General features: G+C 39.8%; 1 protein-coding gene across 1 annotated transcript in view; it reads right to left on the bottom strand.

Moving 5' to 3' along the window:
- Nucleotides 1–17,855, bottom strand: part of nsmfa (NMDA receptor synaptonuclear signaling and neuronal migration factor a) — a 48,555-nt gene extending 30,700 nt beyond the window's left edge. Inside the window, exons 1-2 of the mRNA XM_067376866.1 lie at nt 17,606–17,855; nt 121–176 (exon numbers count right to left, since the gene is read on the bottom strand). Of these exons, the coding sequence (XP_067232967.1) occupies nt 121–176; nt 17,606–17,676 (127 nt within the window). The 5' untranslated portion in view covers nt 17,677–17,855. The remainder of the gene's footprint in view (nt 1–120; nt 177–17,605) is intronic.
- Nucleotides 17,856–20,539: the final 2,684 nt, after the last annotated feature.

Below are 20,539 nucleotides of genomic sequence, written 5' to 3' on the forward strand. Positions count from 1 at the left end.
AGTTTCTCATGAAACATGAACACGCCTGGAGTCTGAGAGCATCACAGGCTCTAAATGGACCAGAAAAAAAAGAAGAGCAAAGAGAAACCGCAGAAAGAAAGAGGAATGGAGATATCTGACCTGATCCGTGGTTCTCAGGATGGGTATGAAGGTACTCTCCAAATGCACGAGCTGCTCTGCAAAGAAACACACACGCATTGGTCATTGGCAGGTCCAGATTGTGAATACAGTCACAGCTGAAGGATGGTGTTAGGCACGACATGCTGTGAAGTCATGAGCAAACGACTCGGTTCTATTAATGAATCGTTCAAAAAGACTCCAAAACGAAGTACAGGATTAAATCAGTCTGATGAATCTTTCAGCAAATTAACTCACTAATTCAGACCGAACAGTTTTGAGTACTTTTATTTTATATTTATTTTCTACTTTTATTTTGAGTATTTTTTTCCTACTATGGAAGTCATTGGCTACCGTCAACTGTTTGATTACCAACATTCTTTAAAATATCTTCTTTTGTGTTCAACAGAAGAAAGGAACTCATACAGGTTTGGAACAACATGACATGAGGGTGAGTAAATTATGACATAATTTTCCTTTTTGGGTGAACTGTCCCTTTAAGGTTTTTAAAACCGGAACATCTTCAGAACACAAATTAAGATATTTTTGATAAAATCCAATGGCTCAGTGAGGCCTCCATTGCCAGCAAGATAATTAACACTTTCAGTGCCCAGAAAGCTACTAAAGACGTATTTAAAACAGGTCATGTAACTACAGTGGTTCAACCTTAAGTCCGTGTGTCCACCAGAGCGTTTTTAGCCATCTGAAAACGCTAGGCGCCCTTCCTCCACTTTGATCGGACTGCTGGCTAAAAAGTGACAGTGATGAGTGCAACGTTTTACTCAAAGTTAAACTTTCTTCAACTCGAGGCGACCAGAAAAAACACTGAGCTCTCAGCGCTTGAGCGTGAAAAAGACGCTCAGCGCCTCATTACGCTCCTGGCATTTAAAAAACACGGCGCTCCCATTGAAAACAATTGAAAAAGTAAGCTAGCAGCTGGAAAAAACGCTCTGGTGGACACACGTCCTTAATGTTACGAAGCGACGAGAATACTTTTTGTTCACCAAAAAAACAAAATAGCGACTTTGTTCAACAATATCTAGTGATGGGCGATTTCAAAACACCGCTTCATGAAGCTCGGCACACGTATCAAACTGCCAAAGTCATGTTATTTCAGTAAACAAGGCTTTGTTACGTCATAAGTGTTTGGAAACGTTTCGAAATTTCAATGGTTCACCACTGGGGGGCGTGACTTTGGCAGTTTAATACACGCTCTGAACCACTGATTCGAAACAAAAGATTCGTAAAGCTTCAAAGCTTCATGATGGTGATTTTTCGTGTTTTGAAATCACCATCACTAGATATTGTTAAATAAAGTCGTTTTTTTTTTTTTTTTGGCGCACAAAAGTTTTCTCGTCGCTTCATAATATTAAGGTTGAACCACTGTAGTCACATGAACTGTTTTAAATACGTCTTTAGTAGCTTTCTGGGCATCTGAAAGTGTTAATTGTCTTGCTGGCAATGGAGGCCTCACTGAGCCATCGGATGTTATCAAAAATATCTTAATTTGTGTTCAAAAAATGAACGAAGGTCTTACACGTGTGGAACAACATGAGGGTGAGTACTAAATGACAGAATTTTCGTTTTTGGGTGAACTAACCCTTTAATTAGTATCATTACTGACTGATAGCTCATATGATAATGTATAGGTAGAAATACACATTTGAAAAAAAAAAAAAATAATGAAAAAAAAATGTAGAAAAGTCTAGTACTCTCATCTCTATTTAGCAGATTTCACCATATGAAATCCATTCTGCAGAATTCCAAGATTTACTCCAAAATCAGCTTAGCCATCAGGCTACAAAACCAATGAAGCATCACACAGTGTAATCCAGAACAGCATAAGCTATTGACCCTGTCAGCAGCTGATCATATTTAACATTTACTGCAATCCTTTCATTACATAAATCCTATTTAAATGAATTGAGCCCATCGTGATGCCTTTTATGAAAGAACTTCAAAGCATACAAGCAAGCAATAAAGTCAACTTGCACTTTAAAACATGCATACAGCTGCAAATCCTACATGTAAAAATTATATCACAACATTTATCACTTTATTTTTATTTAATTATTATTTTAGTCAGAATCTTTGTCTTAAAACAATCATAATTTAGTTTTTCATGACCATGAGAGGCACTCACATTGACACTAATGAGAGTTTACTTGCTGCTGTGCCTTTAAGACTTATATGTAAAAATCCTTTTCACATGTGATTGCACTTTAAACTCATTTAAGTATAAAAGCTCAAGTAAATTAGATTACTGATGATATGGCCCCCTTTAAATACACAGTTTTATGTGAAAGCCCTTTTAGATAAAGTCTAGATGAATGACGGTTTCTTATGTATTGTAAATCCTCCTGCTTCCGGATCCGGCTGTCAGTTTCTCTCGCTTCTTTTTCAATTTGAAAAATGACAGGCATAGTGCGGACTACTCTTAGCCTCTTAATGTCACCTGCTAAGCTGACACCAGCCTTGGGTATAAAGGGCTTTCATAGGGATATGAGTAATGCTCTGCATGCGGCAGCTGTCTGCGTCGGGAGGTTTGAAAGCTGGACTCCTCAAACTTGAGAATGTGGCTCGGCTTCTGCAGTGTGAAGGCTGAAATGAGGGGCAGGCATGTGGAAACGCATGTGACTGAAAAAGAGGGCAGAAAGAAAGGTGGGAAAACAAGAGTGGAGGAGAGGAAAGGAGAAAGAGAGAGGAGGAGGAAGAACAGAGACACACGCTCTGTGTAAATGTAATTGGTTGCTTTGTATTTCAGTGCCACCCACAGATTCAGATGTAGAGTTTTTTTATCTTTCCAGTCCAAGAGGAAGGATGTGGGAGAATGATGGATTTAAGGGTGAAAAAGGGACAAACAGAGACATGGAGACAAATAGAAATATGAAATGAAGACGGAAAAAGATTAATGAGAAAGGCACAACAGAAAAGACAAAGACAAAAAGAAAGATAGATTTTATAGTATTTGATAGATGCTGTTCATTATAAATTCTACCATCAGCATGTCAACTGAGAAAAGTGAAATTGAAAAAAAAAAGAAAAAAAAAACATGACTGGTCAGCATTACTTTTACCATTTTAATCACTTTTTACACTAATGAGGCCATACAAAGAATAAAACTATAATAAAATAATTTTAAAAAGTAAAATTGTTTAAAATGAGTATAACATGTCACACTGCATGTCATAACTACCCAGGTCTGCATGTGTTTTTATTAAATATAATGGAAATGATCCCCATTAGAATATGAAAACAGCTTGGATTGGTTCGAATTACAGACTCATAACAGTGATGCAAATTATCAGCTTGACAACCTCAAGAGATGTTCAAAACCTCGTTCATACCACAGCATCAAAATAAGCACTAATTTGACACTTAATTCGCAGGCGGCTATAAAGAGAGTGTCAGAAACAAAGTGAGCGAGAAGTCGGATAAAAACTGCAAAATGAACGTCATGACGCTTCCCACAGGAAATATTTGTCACCGCTGGTCCATTGTAAACAACAGGAATTCAAAGAGACAGAAAGAGAAACACTAATTAGTTTGGGCCTGAGGGGGTATCATCAGTAACAATCGATAACAGCAACTGAGAATCATGGGAAATGATTTAACCAATCAGAACAGCCGATTAAGATTTTAATAAATAATGAGGCCAGTATAACCAAAGAGACTTCGGAGGTTCACTTTTCATAAGCACATATTGACGCCTTGATAATAAATGAACAACAGCTTATTCTGTTTCGCATACGGTGGCTTTGGCACTCGCGACTGTGTAAATCTCAGAGTGAGTCATTGCTTCTCGGGAAGCTGATTCAGTCTTGTAGGAGACATGACAGATGAGTCCTTAATACGCTGCGGCTGAACCCGTTTTCGCCACACAGACAAATATTTGCAGTCACCAGCACATGCATTCATAGCTTTAATGTATCTAATGAACCTGTTCTGCACAATATACGGCCCACACGTAATTACATACGTTCCCCACGCATGGAAAACCCACTCCGATCTCAATATTGCAACCTCCTCCACAGAAGCTGTCACACGCCCTGGAATCATTCCACAGGAATCCCTGGTGGATTGCAGTCGCCCTCAGCTTTCCTGACGTAACATACAACAACATGACACTTGTGACAGCACTTTAAATTATTCAGTTTCACCATTAACAGGTTGTGTTGAACCGGGTCATTTTCACCCGTTCCGTAACAAGCATCCTCCAATGTGAGAGGGTTAATTGGAGTGCCAGTTCAGTCTGAAGAGCCACATACTTGACCTGAAGAGTGGGGGGATGCAGAAACGAGCAAGGGCAGATGATACTTTACCTGAAGATGTATAAATAGTGCTTCTGTTATAACAAATTCCCCTTGCTTTCAACTTGCTTTAGATGCATATCATTATAGTACAGCTTTTTTTTTTAAACCTATAACGAGCATAGTGCCTACATAGGCCACTTACTACTTAGGCAGCATCCTAACCATTTTTGGGGAAAGTTACTTTTAAAAGTAACATATTACAATATTGCATTACTCCCTTAAAAAAGTAACTAATTGCGGTACTTAGTTACTTTTTATGGAAAGAAATGCATTACGTTTTCTCATCTTGGCTGGTCTGTTTGTTTGTTTTTATAACAACAAAAAGTTATATTTTTGGCAAATGTAAAGGCCCTTTCAAAAGTGAAATGAATAAGCCTCAGGCTGAAGAAAATGCAAATTCACGCCTGTACTGTAGAGGGCGCAGCTCAAACAAACAAGCCTTTCAGCTGTGCTGCCATTCTGGAATACAGAAGAATAGGACACAGGAGAAGTAAATGAGTAAATATGCTCACATTTAGTCTAGAATTTGTCTAGCATAAGCATCATGATCACACAACACACACAACACCTCCACACTTACTCCCGATTTCTCTCAACATGGTGACAGTCAATAAATGGGAAAACAAAGTAACTCACATTACTTATTTTATTTGAAAAAGTAACTCAGATATTTATTTGTAAATTTAAAAGTAATAGGTTACTTTACTATATGTATAATAAAAATAACATTAAAATAATATCTGTTCTTGCGCACTACATTTTTACACTGCTTCTTTTTTCTGTTAGGTCTTTGATTAACATCAGCTTGACATCCCAAGCTGAGGGAATTATCATATTAATAAAATATCAGAAGAAATACAGGAAGATAAGAAGGAAGGAAGGGGAGCAAAAAAGAGGGAGGGGAAGAAAATGGGTAATGGGTAAAGTAAGAAAGAGAAAAAAAAGAGAAAAAAAGAGGAGCCACTAAGTGAAGATGAAATAATAAAAGGAAGTCAGCATGCTTCCAGACATGTGACTGAAAAAGAGTGAAGGTGAACGAGAAGAGGAAAAACGATGTAAATGTGTGAGTGTTTTGAAGCTGGAGAGTAGGAATGCATCGTGTGAGTACAAGGGGTTGGAAAAACAAGGTAGAGAGAAAAAAAAGGAGATCTGAGACAAACATTAAACATGAAAGCGTATGAAATGCAGTCAGAGAAGATGCAGGATTTCAATATGGCAGAAGAGCCATTTCCAGTGCCAGAAATGCAACCTTCTTTTAACCAATAAAAAACCAGGATTAATAAAACCAAGTTTAACAAAATATATTATTGTAATGCATCAAGATATCTGTAATTCTCATTACTCTCAATATTAATTCCATATAGATTCTCATTACTCTAATATATCTCCTTTTCTTTCACTGCAGAAATTATTTTTAGAAGGGAGGGGGTGACAGTGAAAACATCTGTGAAGACATTCACATTAAATTTCTATTTTAAACAAATGCTGTTTGAAACTATTTATCAAATAATTATTAAATAAATGTATCACGGTTTCCACAAAAATATTAGACAGCACAATTCTTGAGCACCAAATCAGCATAATATAATGATTTCTGAAGGATCATGTGACACTGACGACTAGAGAAATGCATACTGAAAATTCAGCTTTGCCATCACTGGAATAAATGACATTAAAAATATTAAAATAGAAAACAGTTATTTTAAATTTTAATAATACATTACAAAATTATTTTTTACTGTATATTTGACTAATTAAATGCCTTAGTAAACATAAGAAACTTCTTTCAAAAATATTTAAAAATCGTACCAACCAAAACTTTTGAAAAGTATTCTACGGTATTTTTTTTTTCATACATTCCAAACCTGTTTTTGTCTATAAAATTAAAGTCATTGGGGTTCAAAACAACATTTAACCCAAAGTACTTTCATTTTATGCCAAAAAAAGATAGTAAGTCATAAAGGTTTGGTACAACAGGATCCTTTAGAGCAGTGCTCTTTCTTTTAGCAGTGTTACTCTACAAAAGCAGAACATAAAAGCATGGGCACAGTAGGAGGGAACAAAATCCATGACACTGTACTCACACATTTCCACACAGCAGGCATTCATGCATGAAACATACACACACTAGAAAATTCACACTCAAAGACATTCTCAAACACAGCACCATCATAATGCAGTAAACTACTGTACAAGTGATGTTAAATGCCATAAATGCCATCTGATTGCATTTTTGTTTACACAAAATGCAACATAGTTTAAATTAATCACATGGCATTTATGGCATTTAACATCAATTGTTCAGAATTGAGCGTGCAGATCTCAAATCATCCACGTCAACCAACTCCCATTGAGATGAAAGCTAACAGATTGCTTTTTCCAATATATTATAATTAAATATGAAATTATTTAGGTAAACTGATTGTCTAGACTGCATCATCTTCTTTTTAAGACACTTCTCCATGGCAAACACTTCACTGGCATTTTCCCCAGAGATCCTAATGCATTTAATTCTGGCAGGTCCTTGAGAACTATTATAAGGTGAGTGGATAACATGCATTTAATATGAGCTTGGGGACAACTGAACAATCAAGCATTGCTGATTCCTCTGACTTGTTTCTTTGAAACATTTTCCTCTGTTATATTCTGAGCTAGTAAAAACGTCAGCACGGCTAATGGCATGTTCTTGTAGTGCATGTTTGCGCTGCATATGGGACCTGAGCTTCAGCACAGACCACAGATTAAAATGTCACCCTCCTCCCTCTTCCACGGTTTGAGAGCCGGGCTTAATGATGCCTGGAACCCTCCTTCGCCCAGAGCATACCCTCTCTTCAACTTTCGCTCTACCCTCTTTTCTCTCTCTTGCATAACAGCAGAGACAACAATGTCAAAGGCGTAATCGCAGAGTGTCAGAGTCATCCTGAGAACTGCATTATCTCAAACGGTCAGACTAATTACAGGACACGGCCTCATCTCCGCTACCAGATAATACATAGAGCAGGAAGTGAAGGGGGAGATGCAGCATGTACCAACTGACTTAATGTATATAAGAAGTGGAGTCTCCTCAAAAAGATGTACAATTAATAATGCTAAAACTGTAAGGCAGACGATTTAATGGTTTTGCATAGTGGGAGGTATTATCTAGGATTTGTTCTTCTGGCATTTGGAATAAATTGGATAAGTTTTACCTACAGAAAAAAGGAATAGTTCAACCACAAACAAAAAATCTGTCATTATTTACTCACCCTCATGTCGTTCCAAATCCGTACGCTGTTATTTTTTCTGTGAAACACAAAATGAGAAATTTTGTGACAGGGATAGTTGCAGGTCGTAATGGGTCGTAATATACACAATGCTACAACAGAAATGAATCCCACATCCTAACAGGCAGCTTTAGCGACCAATTGTAAGAGACAGGGATAGCTGTCGGATAGGTCGGAGTAATAAGTGTGCCAAAAGGAGGCATATCAAAAAGTGAATTGCTACAACAGAAACTTACCCCTAAACCTACCCCATACCCTGACAGACAGCTTTCATGACCAATGATAAAGACCTTTATCCATGCCCAACCTTTCGTCATGCCCATTACCTCAACCTGCAGATACTCACACTTGAATTGTAAAGACCTTTCGACACGCCCCAACCTTTCGTCACGCCCATTACTCCGTTACTCCAACCTGCAGATACCCACACTTGAATTGTAAAGACCTTTCGACACGCCCCAACCTTTCGTCACGCCCATTACTCCGTTACTCCAACCTGCAGATACCCACACTTGAATTGTAAAGACCCTTCGACACGCCCCAACCTTTTGTCACGCCCATTACTCCGTTACTCCAACCTGCAGATACCCACACTTGAATTGTAAAGACCTTTCGACACGCCCCAACCTTTTGTCACGCCCATTACTCCGTTACTCCAACCTGCAGATACCCACACTTGAATTGTAAAGACCTTTCGACACGCCCCAACCTTTTGTCACGCCCATTACTCTGTTACTCCAACCTGCAGATACCCACACTTGAATTGTAAAGACCTTTCGACACGTCCCAACCTTTCGTCACGCCCATTACTCCGTTACTCCAACCTGCAGATACCCACACTTGAATTGTAAAGACCTTTCGACACGTCCCAACCTTTCGTCACGCCCATTACTCCGTTACTCCAACCTGCAGATACCCACACTTGAATTGTAAAGACCTTTCGACACGCCCCAACCTTTTGTCACGCCCATTACTCTGTTACTCCAACCTGCAGATACCCACACTTGAATTGTAAAGACCCTTCGACACGCCCCAACCTTTCGTCACGCCCATTACTCCGTTACTCCAACCTGCAGATACCCACACTTGAATTGTAAAGACCTTTCGACACGTCCCAACCTTTCGTCACGCCCATTACTCTGTTACTCCAACCTGCAGATACCCACACTTGAATTGTAAAGACCCTTCGACACGCCCCAACCTTTCGTCACGCCCATTACTCCGTTCCTCCAACCTGCAGATACCCACACTTGAATTGTAAAGACCTTTCGACACGTTCCAACCTTTCGTCACGCCCATTACTCCGTTACTCCAACCTGCAGATACCCACACTTGAATTGTAAAGACCTTTCGACACGTCCCAACCTTTCGTCACGCCCATTACTCCGTTACTCCAACCTGCAGATACCCACACTTGAATTGTAAAGACCCTTCGACACGTCCCAACCTTTCGTCACGCCCATTACTCCGTTACTCCAACCTGCAGATACCCACACTTGAATTGTAAAGACCCTTCGACACGCCCCAACCTTTTGTCACGCCCATTACTCTGTTACTCCAACCTGCAGATACCCACACTTGAATTGTAAAGACCTTTCGACACGCCCCAACCTTTCGTCACGCCCATTACTCCGTTACTCCAACCTGCAGATACCCACACTTGAATTGTAAAGACCTTTCGACACGCCCCAACCTTTTGTCACGCCCATTACTCTGTTACTCCAACCTGCAGATACCCACACTTGAATTGTAAAGACCTTTTGACACGCCCATTACTCTGTTACTCCAACCTGCAGATACCCACACTTGAATTGTAAAGACCTTTTGTCACGCCCATTACTCTGTTACTCCAACCTGCAGATACCCACACTTGAATTGTAAAGACCTTTCGTCACGCCCATTACTCTGTTACTCCAACCTGCAGATACCCACACTTGAATTGTAAAGACCCTTCGACACGCCCATTACTCTGTTACTCCAACCTGCAGATACCCACACTTGAATTGTAAAGACCTTTCGTCACGCCCATTACTCTGTTACTCCAACCTGCAGATACCCACACTTGAATTGTAAAGACCCTTCGACACGCCCATTACTCTGTTACTCCAACCTGCAGATACCCACACTTGAATTGTAAAGACCCTTCGACACGCCCATTACTCTGTTACTCCAACCTGCAGATACCCATACTTGAATTGTAAAGACCTTTCGACACGCCCCAACCTTTCGTCACGCCCATTACTCCGTTACTCCAACCTGCAGATACCCACACTTGAATTGTAAAGACCCTTCGACACGCCCATTACTCTGTTACTCCAACCTGCAGATACCCACACTTGAATTGTAAAGACCCTTCGTCACGCCCATTACTCTGTTACTCCAACCTGCAGATACCCACACTTGAATTGTAAAGACCTTTCGTCACGCCCATTACTCTGTTACTCCAACCTGCAGATACCCACACTTGAATTGTAAAGACCCTTCGACACGCCCCAACCTTTTGTCACGCCCATTACTCTGTTACTCCAACCTGCAGATACCCACACTTGAATTGTAAAGACCTTTCGACACGCCCCAACCTTTCGTCACGCCCATTACTCCGTTACTCCAACCTGCAGATACCCACACTTGAATTGTAAAGACCCTTCGACACGCCCCAACCTTTCGTCACGCCCATTACTCCGTTACTCCAACCTGCAGATACCCACACTTGAATTGTAAAGACCTTTCGACACGCCCCAACCTTTTGTCACGCCCATTACTCTGTTACTCCAACCTGCAGATACCCACACTTGAATTGTAAAGACCCTTCGACACGCCCCAACCTTTTGTCACGCCCATTACTCCGTTACTCCAACCTGCAGATACCCACACTTGAATTGTAAAGACCTTTCGTCACGCCCATTACTCTGTTACTCCAACCTGCAGATACCCACACTTGAATTGTAAAGACCCTTCGACACGCCCCAACCTTTTGTCACGCCCATTACTCTGTTACTCCAACCTGCAGATACCCACACTTGAATTGTAAAGACCTTTTGACACGCCCATTACTCCGTTACTCCAACCTGCAGATACCCACACAATAGAATTGCAGACACTCACACTTGAATTGTAAAGACCCTTCGACACGCCCCAACCTTTTGTCACGCCCATTACTCTGTTACTCCAACCTGCAGATACCCACACTTGAATTGTAAAGACCTTTTGACACGCCCATTACTCCGTTACTCCAACCTGCAGATACCCACACAATAGAATTGCAGATACCCACACTTGAATTGTAAAGACCCTTCGACACGCCCATTACTCTGTTACTCCAACCTGCAGATACCCACACTTGAATTGTAAAGACCTTTCGTCACGCCCATTACTCTGTTACTCCAACCTGCAGATACCCACACTTGAATTGTAAAGACCCTTCGACACGCCCATTACTCTGTTACTCCAACCTGCAGATACCCACACTTGAATTGTAAAGACCTTTCGACACGCCCCAACCTTTCGTCACGCCCATTACTCCGTTACTCCAACCTGCAGATACCCACACTTGAATTGTAAAGACCTTTCGTCACGCCCATTACTCTGTTACTCCAACCTGCAGATACCCACACTTGAATTGTAAAGACCCTTCGACACGCCCCAACCTTTTGTCACGCCCATTACTCTGTTACTCCAACCTGCAGATACCCACACTTGAATTGTAAAGACCTTTCGACACGCCCCAACCTTTCGTCACGCCCATTACTCCGTTACTCCAACCTGCAGATACCCACACTTGAATTGTAAAGACCCTTCGACACGCCCCAACCTTTCGTCACGCCCATTACTCCGTTACTCCAACCTGCAGATACCCACACTTGAATTGTAAAGACCTTTCGACACGCCCCAACCTTTTGTCACGCCCATTACTCTGTTACTCCAACCTGCAGATACCCACACTTGAATTGTAAAGACCCTTCGACACGCCCCAACCTTTTGTCACGCCCATTACTCCGTTACTCCAACCTGCAGATACCCACACTTGAATTGTAAAGACCTTTCGTCACGCCCATTACTCTGTTACTCCAACCTGCAGATACCCACACTTGAATTGTAAAGACCCTTCGACACGCCCCAACCTTTTGTCACGCCCATTACTCTGTTACTCCAACCTGCAGATACCCACACTTGAATTGTAAAGACCTTTTGACACGCCCATTACTCCGTTACTCCAACCTGCAGATACCCACACAATAGAATTGCAGATACTCACACTTGAATTGTAAAGACCCTTCGACACGCCCCAACCTTTTGTCACGCCCATTACTCCGTTACTCCAACCTGCAGATACCCACACTTGGTAATTCAAAATTGCCAAATATTGTCTGATATATTGGTTAGCTGTTAACATAACCTTTTTTCTTTTTTTTTTTTTTTTTTAACTTGTTTTTAACTTGATTGTCATGAACCGTCACATGAAAAATTAAAAATGTCTTTTTTGGTTAAGCATGTTATTGTTGAAAGCAGACCAGCTTGACCATGGTAGCTATGATGGGTGTCTAGCCAAATACAGCATGTTCATAACATACCTTATACTAATAACTTGATGTTCACTAGCTGATCCAAATTAGCTGGTCTAGACTGGTGTTTCAGCAGGGTTTAAAAATGATTTAAATGTCGACCCAATGTCTCATTTGGCTGGTGCCACAAAAAAATCCCTAAAGCTATATATGAAAATCTTTATAAATTCCCTGCTTTGATATTTAATATGAATATACAAGCTGTTTTTAATATGCTGAAAGGAGGGTGACAACAGGGTTACGGCTCTAGATCTTTGCTGGGAAACTATAAGTACATCTGATACGCCAGCATTCGGCAGATTTATCCGAGGCCCAAAGATCAATGAGTCAGATCTCATCAGCCTGCAGTGTGCTGACCAAAAACACACTGAAAAGAGCCCCACTTCCCACTCAATATCTCAGACTAGGCTTAAAAAAAAGGCAGTCTCACTTCAGATACTGCAGGCATGAGAGAATATCTGGGATGCTTTCTTTAAAAGGTTGAATTTCTGTGTCTGTTTTAAGTGCCACAGTGATTATGCTGCATTGGACTTACAAAGCTACAACTGACAGCAGCCGCAAGGCTGTCAAAGAGGTCAAATGCAACATTTCTCATTGTGTTTCTTTTGAAAACCGAATAGCCTTTTTTTCTGTCAAAGACAAGACCCGACAAGCACCGATTCAACATGTTCAATCATTGAAATCAAGGTTCGACAGATGCCGACAGAGGTAACACACTGATCTGACAAAACCCAACAAAGTGTCTGCTGCCATGCCATCTGTCGTGCAGTGTAAACTGGCTTTTACAGTATGGATGTTTTAAAAAGTTCACACCACACTGCAGTGGGTCAATCGTCCGAACTCATAATAGCGTTACATCTCACTGAATGCTCAACCACTACACAAAATTCAGTTTGGCAGTGATTTTGAGACACGTCTGACTGCTTATCCCTTAATAACATCTTCATCTGATTCTGATATCCCTATTTTCCATCTTGATTCGGTCACACACTATAAACAGCAAAGGAATAACAACTTGATCTCTGCATGTTGTGGTACATTTTTTGAACACAGAAAAAAGACAAATTCAAACCTTAACTAAAACTAAGATTCACAAAATAGAAATATGCATGTATTTTATCGAGATGAGACGGCATGATAGCCAATGACTCAGCCTCTCAGCTCATAAATCAGAGTGGATGAGCATCAAGTGGAACTCTGCAGATCACTCATGAGTAGCATAAAAACACTGTACGGACCAGGCTCTCCATGCTGACCCACTGGCCCTGAAAGCATTCAGCCTAAAAATGACTCAGACAAAGTAAAAAAATAAATAAATGAATTAAAGACCCACAGGAAGAACCCATTACATAAGCCATATGAAGTGATCTTGAGCAGAAAAAAATATTTATTGCTACACAACTAGGGCCATTAGTTCAAACCTGAGTAAGCCAGAGAAAACCACTACAAATGCATGATGTGGCCAAGCTGAGAAGAATTTTAGAGTAGTGCATTTTGAGAGGAGGAGTACTTCCTGTCCTTTAGCATGTTGGAGTGGGCCGGGGGGCTATTGATCCTGTGCGTACGCACAGAACATTGTCCACTTACAGATTTTGGTTTTGAAGAGCTCAGCGGTCATGACCCAGTGTCTGGAGAAAAAGCAGATTACCAGAGACTGCCTTCACAACGAGCAATAGTCCCCCGGACAATGACGAATCCAGGGGCTGAAAAGGATGTTCAATAGTAAGTCAGCACAAAGCGTGCACGTTATTCCAGTCTGTGTTGAGAATGACTAGCTTACAACATAAAAGCTATTTCTCTGACAGACATCTAATCCTAAAGTGACAGTGATTTAAATTTGGCTTCGCCTGACAATTACTCTACAGCACAACACCTCTTTCTTTGCTCAGAATCACTATAATTTACAGCCTATAATAACAGTAACAACTGCCCCAGGCCAGTGACTAATTCCTTTGCAAATGAGCGGTTTCTTCCAGCAGGGCACAGGTTCCACATCTGAAGTCTAAACACGGTCTGATTACGCTTTGATTTTCATTCAAAGCAGTTCTATGGCCCCTTTATTTTGATAGAGACAAACCCTAGAGCAGTGGCTCTCAACTTTTTTGTTTGACACCAAGACCCTGTATTACCGACAACATTTTTTAATGGTTTACACTTTCTAGTAATCTAGTTTGTAATTACAAATCATATAAAAAATGTTTTTACTCAATTAATATGGAGCCCCACACATGACATGCAGGAAAAAATATGTATATCACGGCCACACATTAACAATTCGTTCCGATGACTTAACAAAAACGTTAGCAGGTTTTACTAATTCATTCCCTTGTTTTAAGTTAATTTTGAACACAATATAATCATTTGTTTCCATTATTTTACCAAAATGTGTGCACAATATAAAAATTCGTTCCCTCGTTTTACTAATCATGGCCACATTGTAATCATTTGGAACAAATTAGTACAATGCAAACAAATTAAGTTGTGGGAACTAATTCTTAATTCATGGCCACAATCTTACTAAAACAGGGGGACGAATTAGTAAATAATGGCCACAATATACATATATTTCCGTATGTCACGTGCAGTGCTCCATACTACGAACAATTTCTACCTGATAAAATATTATAGAGCTTGACAAAATGTATACATTTGTTTCTATGCTTATACAGTCATGATATAAAAATTAAATGACTTTTGATTGTATTAATTCCAAAGACTTTCCCAGATCTAGAAAACACACTTTTAAAATTCCCTCGTTCGGTATATCCAGGTTGTCCAAGATCATGAGAACCTTCATACTGTAAATAAAAATGGCAGTTGTTAAGAGAACTAATTAAAATAAGAAATATGATTTCAGCTTAGACTTTGATTGTTAGCGGTTTTAACTTATTTTAAACCGAGTTTTGTCTTATTTAAAATTATTTTGTCATCTTGCGGCCCCCTTAGAAGTGTGCTGAGGCCCCCTAGTGGGTCCCGGGCCCTCTGGTTGAGAACCACTGGCCTAGAGCTAATCACCTACAGTCTTTCACCAATTAATTGATCATAATTAATAAAAAAAAAATTGTATGTTCAGCATACAGCATGTAGATTACTCGTGCATTAAAATGAATATTGTTAATATTGGATTACTCAAAACTGTATCTATGCATGCCGTTAACATGTTGTGTCTGCCTGGGATGCTGTCTATCGTTCTCTGATACATCGGTCATTTCTACTCAGCATGCAAAGCCGTTTGCACAGATATACCTGCCCTGCATACTGAACAGCCACTCGTTCAGGCTTATGACACACACACATAAACGCAGCAAAGTAAAGGAATGCCATCCCATTTATCACATCAATCCATGTCTGAATGTTGTACATCGTCTACAGCATGCTTTAGTCGACAAGGTCATTTTAATGACCTCTATCTACAAGGAATGACAGTGCCAGAGTTTATGTTCGAATGCAACAATCACAATCCAGTCTGTATGTGAACATTATGGATGCAATGACTCACAGCATCCCTGAGGCACCAGGCCCAGACATTAGGGTGAGAAGGTGAACCACTTGCCATCTTATGAATTATGACAGACTTGATACACATGAGAGCTAAACAGAGACTAGTTATGTAAGAATATAGGCAAGAATAGTGATCAATCAATATGAGTTTTTCATGAATAATAATCAAAACATGCTGCTATGTCTTAAAGTAACATGTTGATTTAATGCTTGTGGTGACTGTATCATTCTCTTGGTTATTGTAATTGTGTATCAGTTTTCCTATGACAATATAATTCACTGTGACACAGAAACACCAGGCGCAGCACAAGTCAGTCACGGATGATTGACAGATGGAGTCAGTCTCGTACACACTTGCTTGTTGTAAGCGGTGAAGGACGCTGTCAATGCTTTGATCTACAATCGAGACAGATGAGAAGATGACTTTTTAGGAAGACCTGCTGGAAAATCCATCTTAAGCTATTAGCTGGTCCAACATGGTCTATACAAATCATTAGCATTGACTAGACCAACAAAACAGCTGGTCAAGCAGACATTTGGAAGTTTAAAATGGATTTTGCAACAGCATTCTAACATCTATTCATAATTATTAGAGTTCATTTAGGAAATAAACAGTTTACTCTGGATGTAGCAGGTTTTGTTACAGTTAAAGGGATAGTTCACCCAAAAATTAAAATTTAAAAAATCATTTACTCACCCTCAAGATGTTCCAAACTTGTTCTGCTGAACACAAAGGAAGATATTTAGAAGAAAGTTTGTAACCAGGCCGCTTTGGGGCACCATTAACTTCCATAATAGGAAAAAAAATACTATGGAAGTCAATGATGCCCCAGAACGGTTCAGTTTCCCACATTCTTCAAAATATCTTCCTTTGTGTTCAACAGAGCAAAGAAATTTATACAGGTTTGGAACAACTTGAAGGTGAGTAAATGATGACAGAATTTATTTTCGGGTGAACTATCCCTTTAAGAGTAAATAATAAAATGAATTCATGAATAAATATATTAATTAAGTTGTGGGACAAAAAAAAAAAAAAAAAAAAATCATGTTTTTTTATTTTTATCCGCTGAATACAAAAAGATATTTTGAAGATTTTTTTCTGTATTTGTGACTGAACATGTCAAGGATGCAAAAGCACCACAATAGTATTATCAAAATACTATTAAAAAATAAATAAATAAATATATATAAATATTCACCTGATAGGCTGCTATAAATATTCACCTGACATAACTAATCAGCGAGATGTACACTTGAGAGCCATATGATTCAATGAAAAGATTCGACACAAACGAATCTTTCCCGAACAAGATGTTCCGAATTCTGTCATGTACTCTGATTAAAAATATATATAAATAAATAAATAAAGATTTACTTCCCTTCACACAATCGGTATCTTATTGCTCTAGACGACTTTTATGATACTTTTATCATGATGTTTTCATCAGGCTTGACATCTTCAGTCACCAGCCTTTGCATATAAAATGCATAGCCTAGAGACGTTTCCCGGCCGCGAAATACAGTAATACAGGTCTGAGGGAAAGTAAATAATGACAGAACTGGCATTTCAGGTGAATTATCATTGAATATTCACACGCTACAGATAAACATAATGGTAACTTACAACAAATACACACGTATTCGTAATATCTATCTTCAAAATGACCCGTCTGCGCCACCAAATATCACGACTGACCTTTCTTTTCGCACATGAATGAGAGTTAAGATCCCCGTTTTGTAACTTCAGTGGCAGCGCGCGCAGAGCTCTGAAGCCACACGTACGAATGCAGAGCTGATGGGCTTCATGCAGTGAATGACCCAAAACGAGTTGATAAAAGCAGACACTCACCTAACTTTGGCTGCCACCGAAGAAATCGCATCATTTCTCAGATTCTTCCTTTTGGATACTGCAGTTCCCATGCTGGCATGGAAACAACGCTTGCAAGAAAACAGCACATTCCAGATGTCAAAGCATTGAAGAAAACGCGTGAGGAAAAAAAGGATGGGACAGGTTGCTTTTAGAACGCGGGTCCTCACATGAAGGACTGTTTATGTCATAACGCAAAATTTGAAGGTGATGCGGGACAGAGGATGCTGCCGTCTCCTCTTGCTAGTGTCAACTAGTTGAAGAAAAAACACACGCACGAGCAGGTCCCTCCACTCCTCTCTCCCTCTCTCTTCATTGAGATGAGAAAGACACGATGGCTTGAACGAAGAGTGTTTATGGTAGTGTGTGAGGGTCCAAACAGGAAACCCAGTGGGACCATATATGGAGCGACCACTCCCCCAATTCCACCCACTCGTTCAGCGGTATTGCCAGGTACAGAATGAGCTGGAGTGACCGGAACACATGCATAAATACCGCACTTCTCATTACCAGAGTCATAATGCTTTAATGGCATTGTATAGTTCAATAATAGTGCAATACTTAGTGTGCATAATGTTTATCTATGGAACAATATTTCTATCTATCTATCTATCTATCTATCTATCTATCTATCTATCTATCTATCTATCTATCTATCTATCTATCTATCTATCTATCTATCTATCTATCTATCTATCTATCTATGTCATATAACCTGCTTCATGTGCTTGAATCTAGACTGTCTATATAGTAAAAAAAAATCTTATTCAATATTATTATTGCATGACGTTACACCAAATCAAGTAGAAATAGCCCATTGACCTATCCAATTCTTTAAATAAAAATCCTGACCTTACATTTCCATATTTGCATATGTACATGCATACTTTATCAGGGTTTGAGACACAATGAATACGACTGCACCACCATGCACGCACACGTCTGGAGAACAGCAGTGTGCCCTCTCTCCACAACAGCCTGTTAACTGTCTGCTGTTGCCTCACTGAAGCAGACGGACAACAGACGAAATGTCCCTCTGGTGCAGGATTGCTAGACAAACAAGTGTATAAAAACAGGGGCTTTAGTGTAGCAGCATCATTAGAATGCAGATCCAAACAAAATGTGCATTAGTGACACTCCTGTATGTACTCGGTCAAGTCATCTGAAGAGGTCACAAACCTGATTCTTATCTTTATTCTGTGTTTCATGCTTCTGTACTAGGCAAACACATGGGGTAGGAGAGACAAATGGATAGAAACAGAAGTCAGCTGTGTTGAAGAACATATATTACAGAGCTTCTGTTTTATTTCTGTGGCCAATGCTGTTTTTTAAAGTAAATAATCCGTAGCTCTGGGCTGCGAGTGTGCGTGGTGGGACTGCCGATGAAGAGAGGAAAAGGAGGAATGAAAGAATGACAAAAAGCCCTTTCTTTAACACAGCACTAAGAAGTGCAGCACTGCACAACATGTTCTGGCGATAAAGCTGATAGAATTTGTTAATTATCCCCACACAGACTGCAGTGGATGTTCACATCATGCACAGCTAAGCATTACAGATTAATTATTTAAAAAATGTATCAAAAACAATTCCCCACCTTTGCATAGACTTGTTTTCCAACTGATTAAAATATCTTGTTTTTTTTATTGGCAACATTGTGAAGGCTGAAGTTTTGGCAAGAAATGTCCTCTGAAAAGACAAATGTTAAAGGGGACCTATAATGCCCCTTTTACAAGATGTAATATAAGTCTCTGGTGTCCCTAGAATGTGTCTGTGAAGTTTCAGCTCATAATACCCCATAGATCATTTATTATAGCTTGTCAAATTTGCCCCTATTTGGAAGTGAGCAAAACCTAGCGTTTTTGTGTGTGTCCCTTTAAATGCAAATGAGCTGCTGCTCATTTAAAAATGCATAGCCTAAAGACGTTTCCCGGCCGCGAAATACAGTAATACAGGTCTGAGGGAAAGTAAATAATGACAGGACTGGCATTTCAGGTTAATTATCATTGAATATTCACACGCTACAGATAAACATAATGGTAACTTACAACAAATACACACGTATTCGTAACATCTATCTTCAAAAAGACCCGTCTGCGCCACCAAATATCACAACTGATCTTTAATCACAGATCATTTATTATAGCTTGTCAAATTTGTCCATATTTGGGTGTGAGCAAAAACCTGGCATTTTTGTTTGTGTCCCTTTAAATGCAAATGAGCTGCTGGCTGCTTCCCAGAAGAGGGCGGAGCTTTAACAGCTCACGCTCTGGTTGCTCAACAACAACAAAACTGAAGAATCTCACGCAGCCAAAATGGCGATTGTCAGTAACGGTGTTCAATCTTACATTGTTCAAACTGAGTCGGACACTGATGGAGAGACTCGGGAAGAAGTTGCTTTAGAATGCATCTGGACGCTTCTGAATGGTTAGTGGATAAAATGATGTAGTTGCTGTGGAGTTGATTCAACTCATTGACTAGTATGTGCCATCATGTTAATATTTTGTGCAAATCCAACGTTGAATTGACCTTCATTTGTGAAGAAGTCCGACATAACATGACAGCATGGCAACAACACTCTACTACAACAATTCTTCCTCTTCTCTAAAGCAGCCCAACATGGCCACACCCCCTTTGTTGCATATTCGGGGGGCGGAGTTTATGTAAATTTTGTTTATTGACGTCACTAACCCAGGAAGAAGCTTGCTGTAGTCCCTACCAGCCATTTGTTGTAGCAAAGACTATAGAATAACACAAGACGTGTCACTCGTATTGTTTTGAATGGGAGAAAGTGTAACGCGCAATATGGCGGAATAAGTCCCGCCTTCTAAATAAGAGCCAATCGCTGACTAGTAAAGTCATCGCGTCACTTCAGCGGCCGTTAGAATCACCGGTTTCTATAGAAACAGTCAGATGCGC

The sequence above is a fragment of the Chanodichthys erythropterus genome, chromosome 22, assembly GCF_024489055.1.
Source record: "Chanodichthys erythropterus isolate Z2021 chromosome 22, ASM2448905v1, whole genome shotgun sequence".
Taxonomy (NCBI): domain Eukaryota; kingdom Metazoa; phylum Chordata; class Actinopteri; order Cypriniformes; family Xenocyprididae; genus Chanodichthys; species Chanodichthys erythropterus.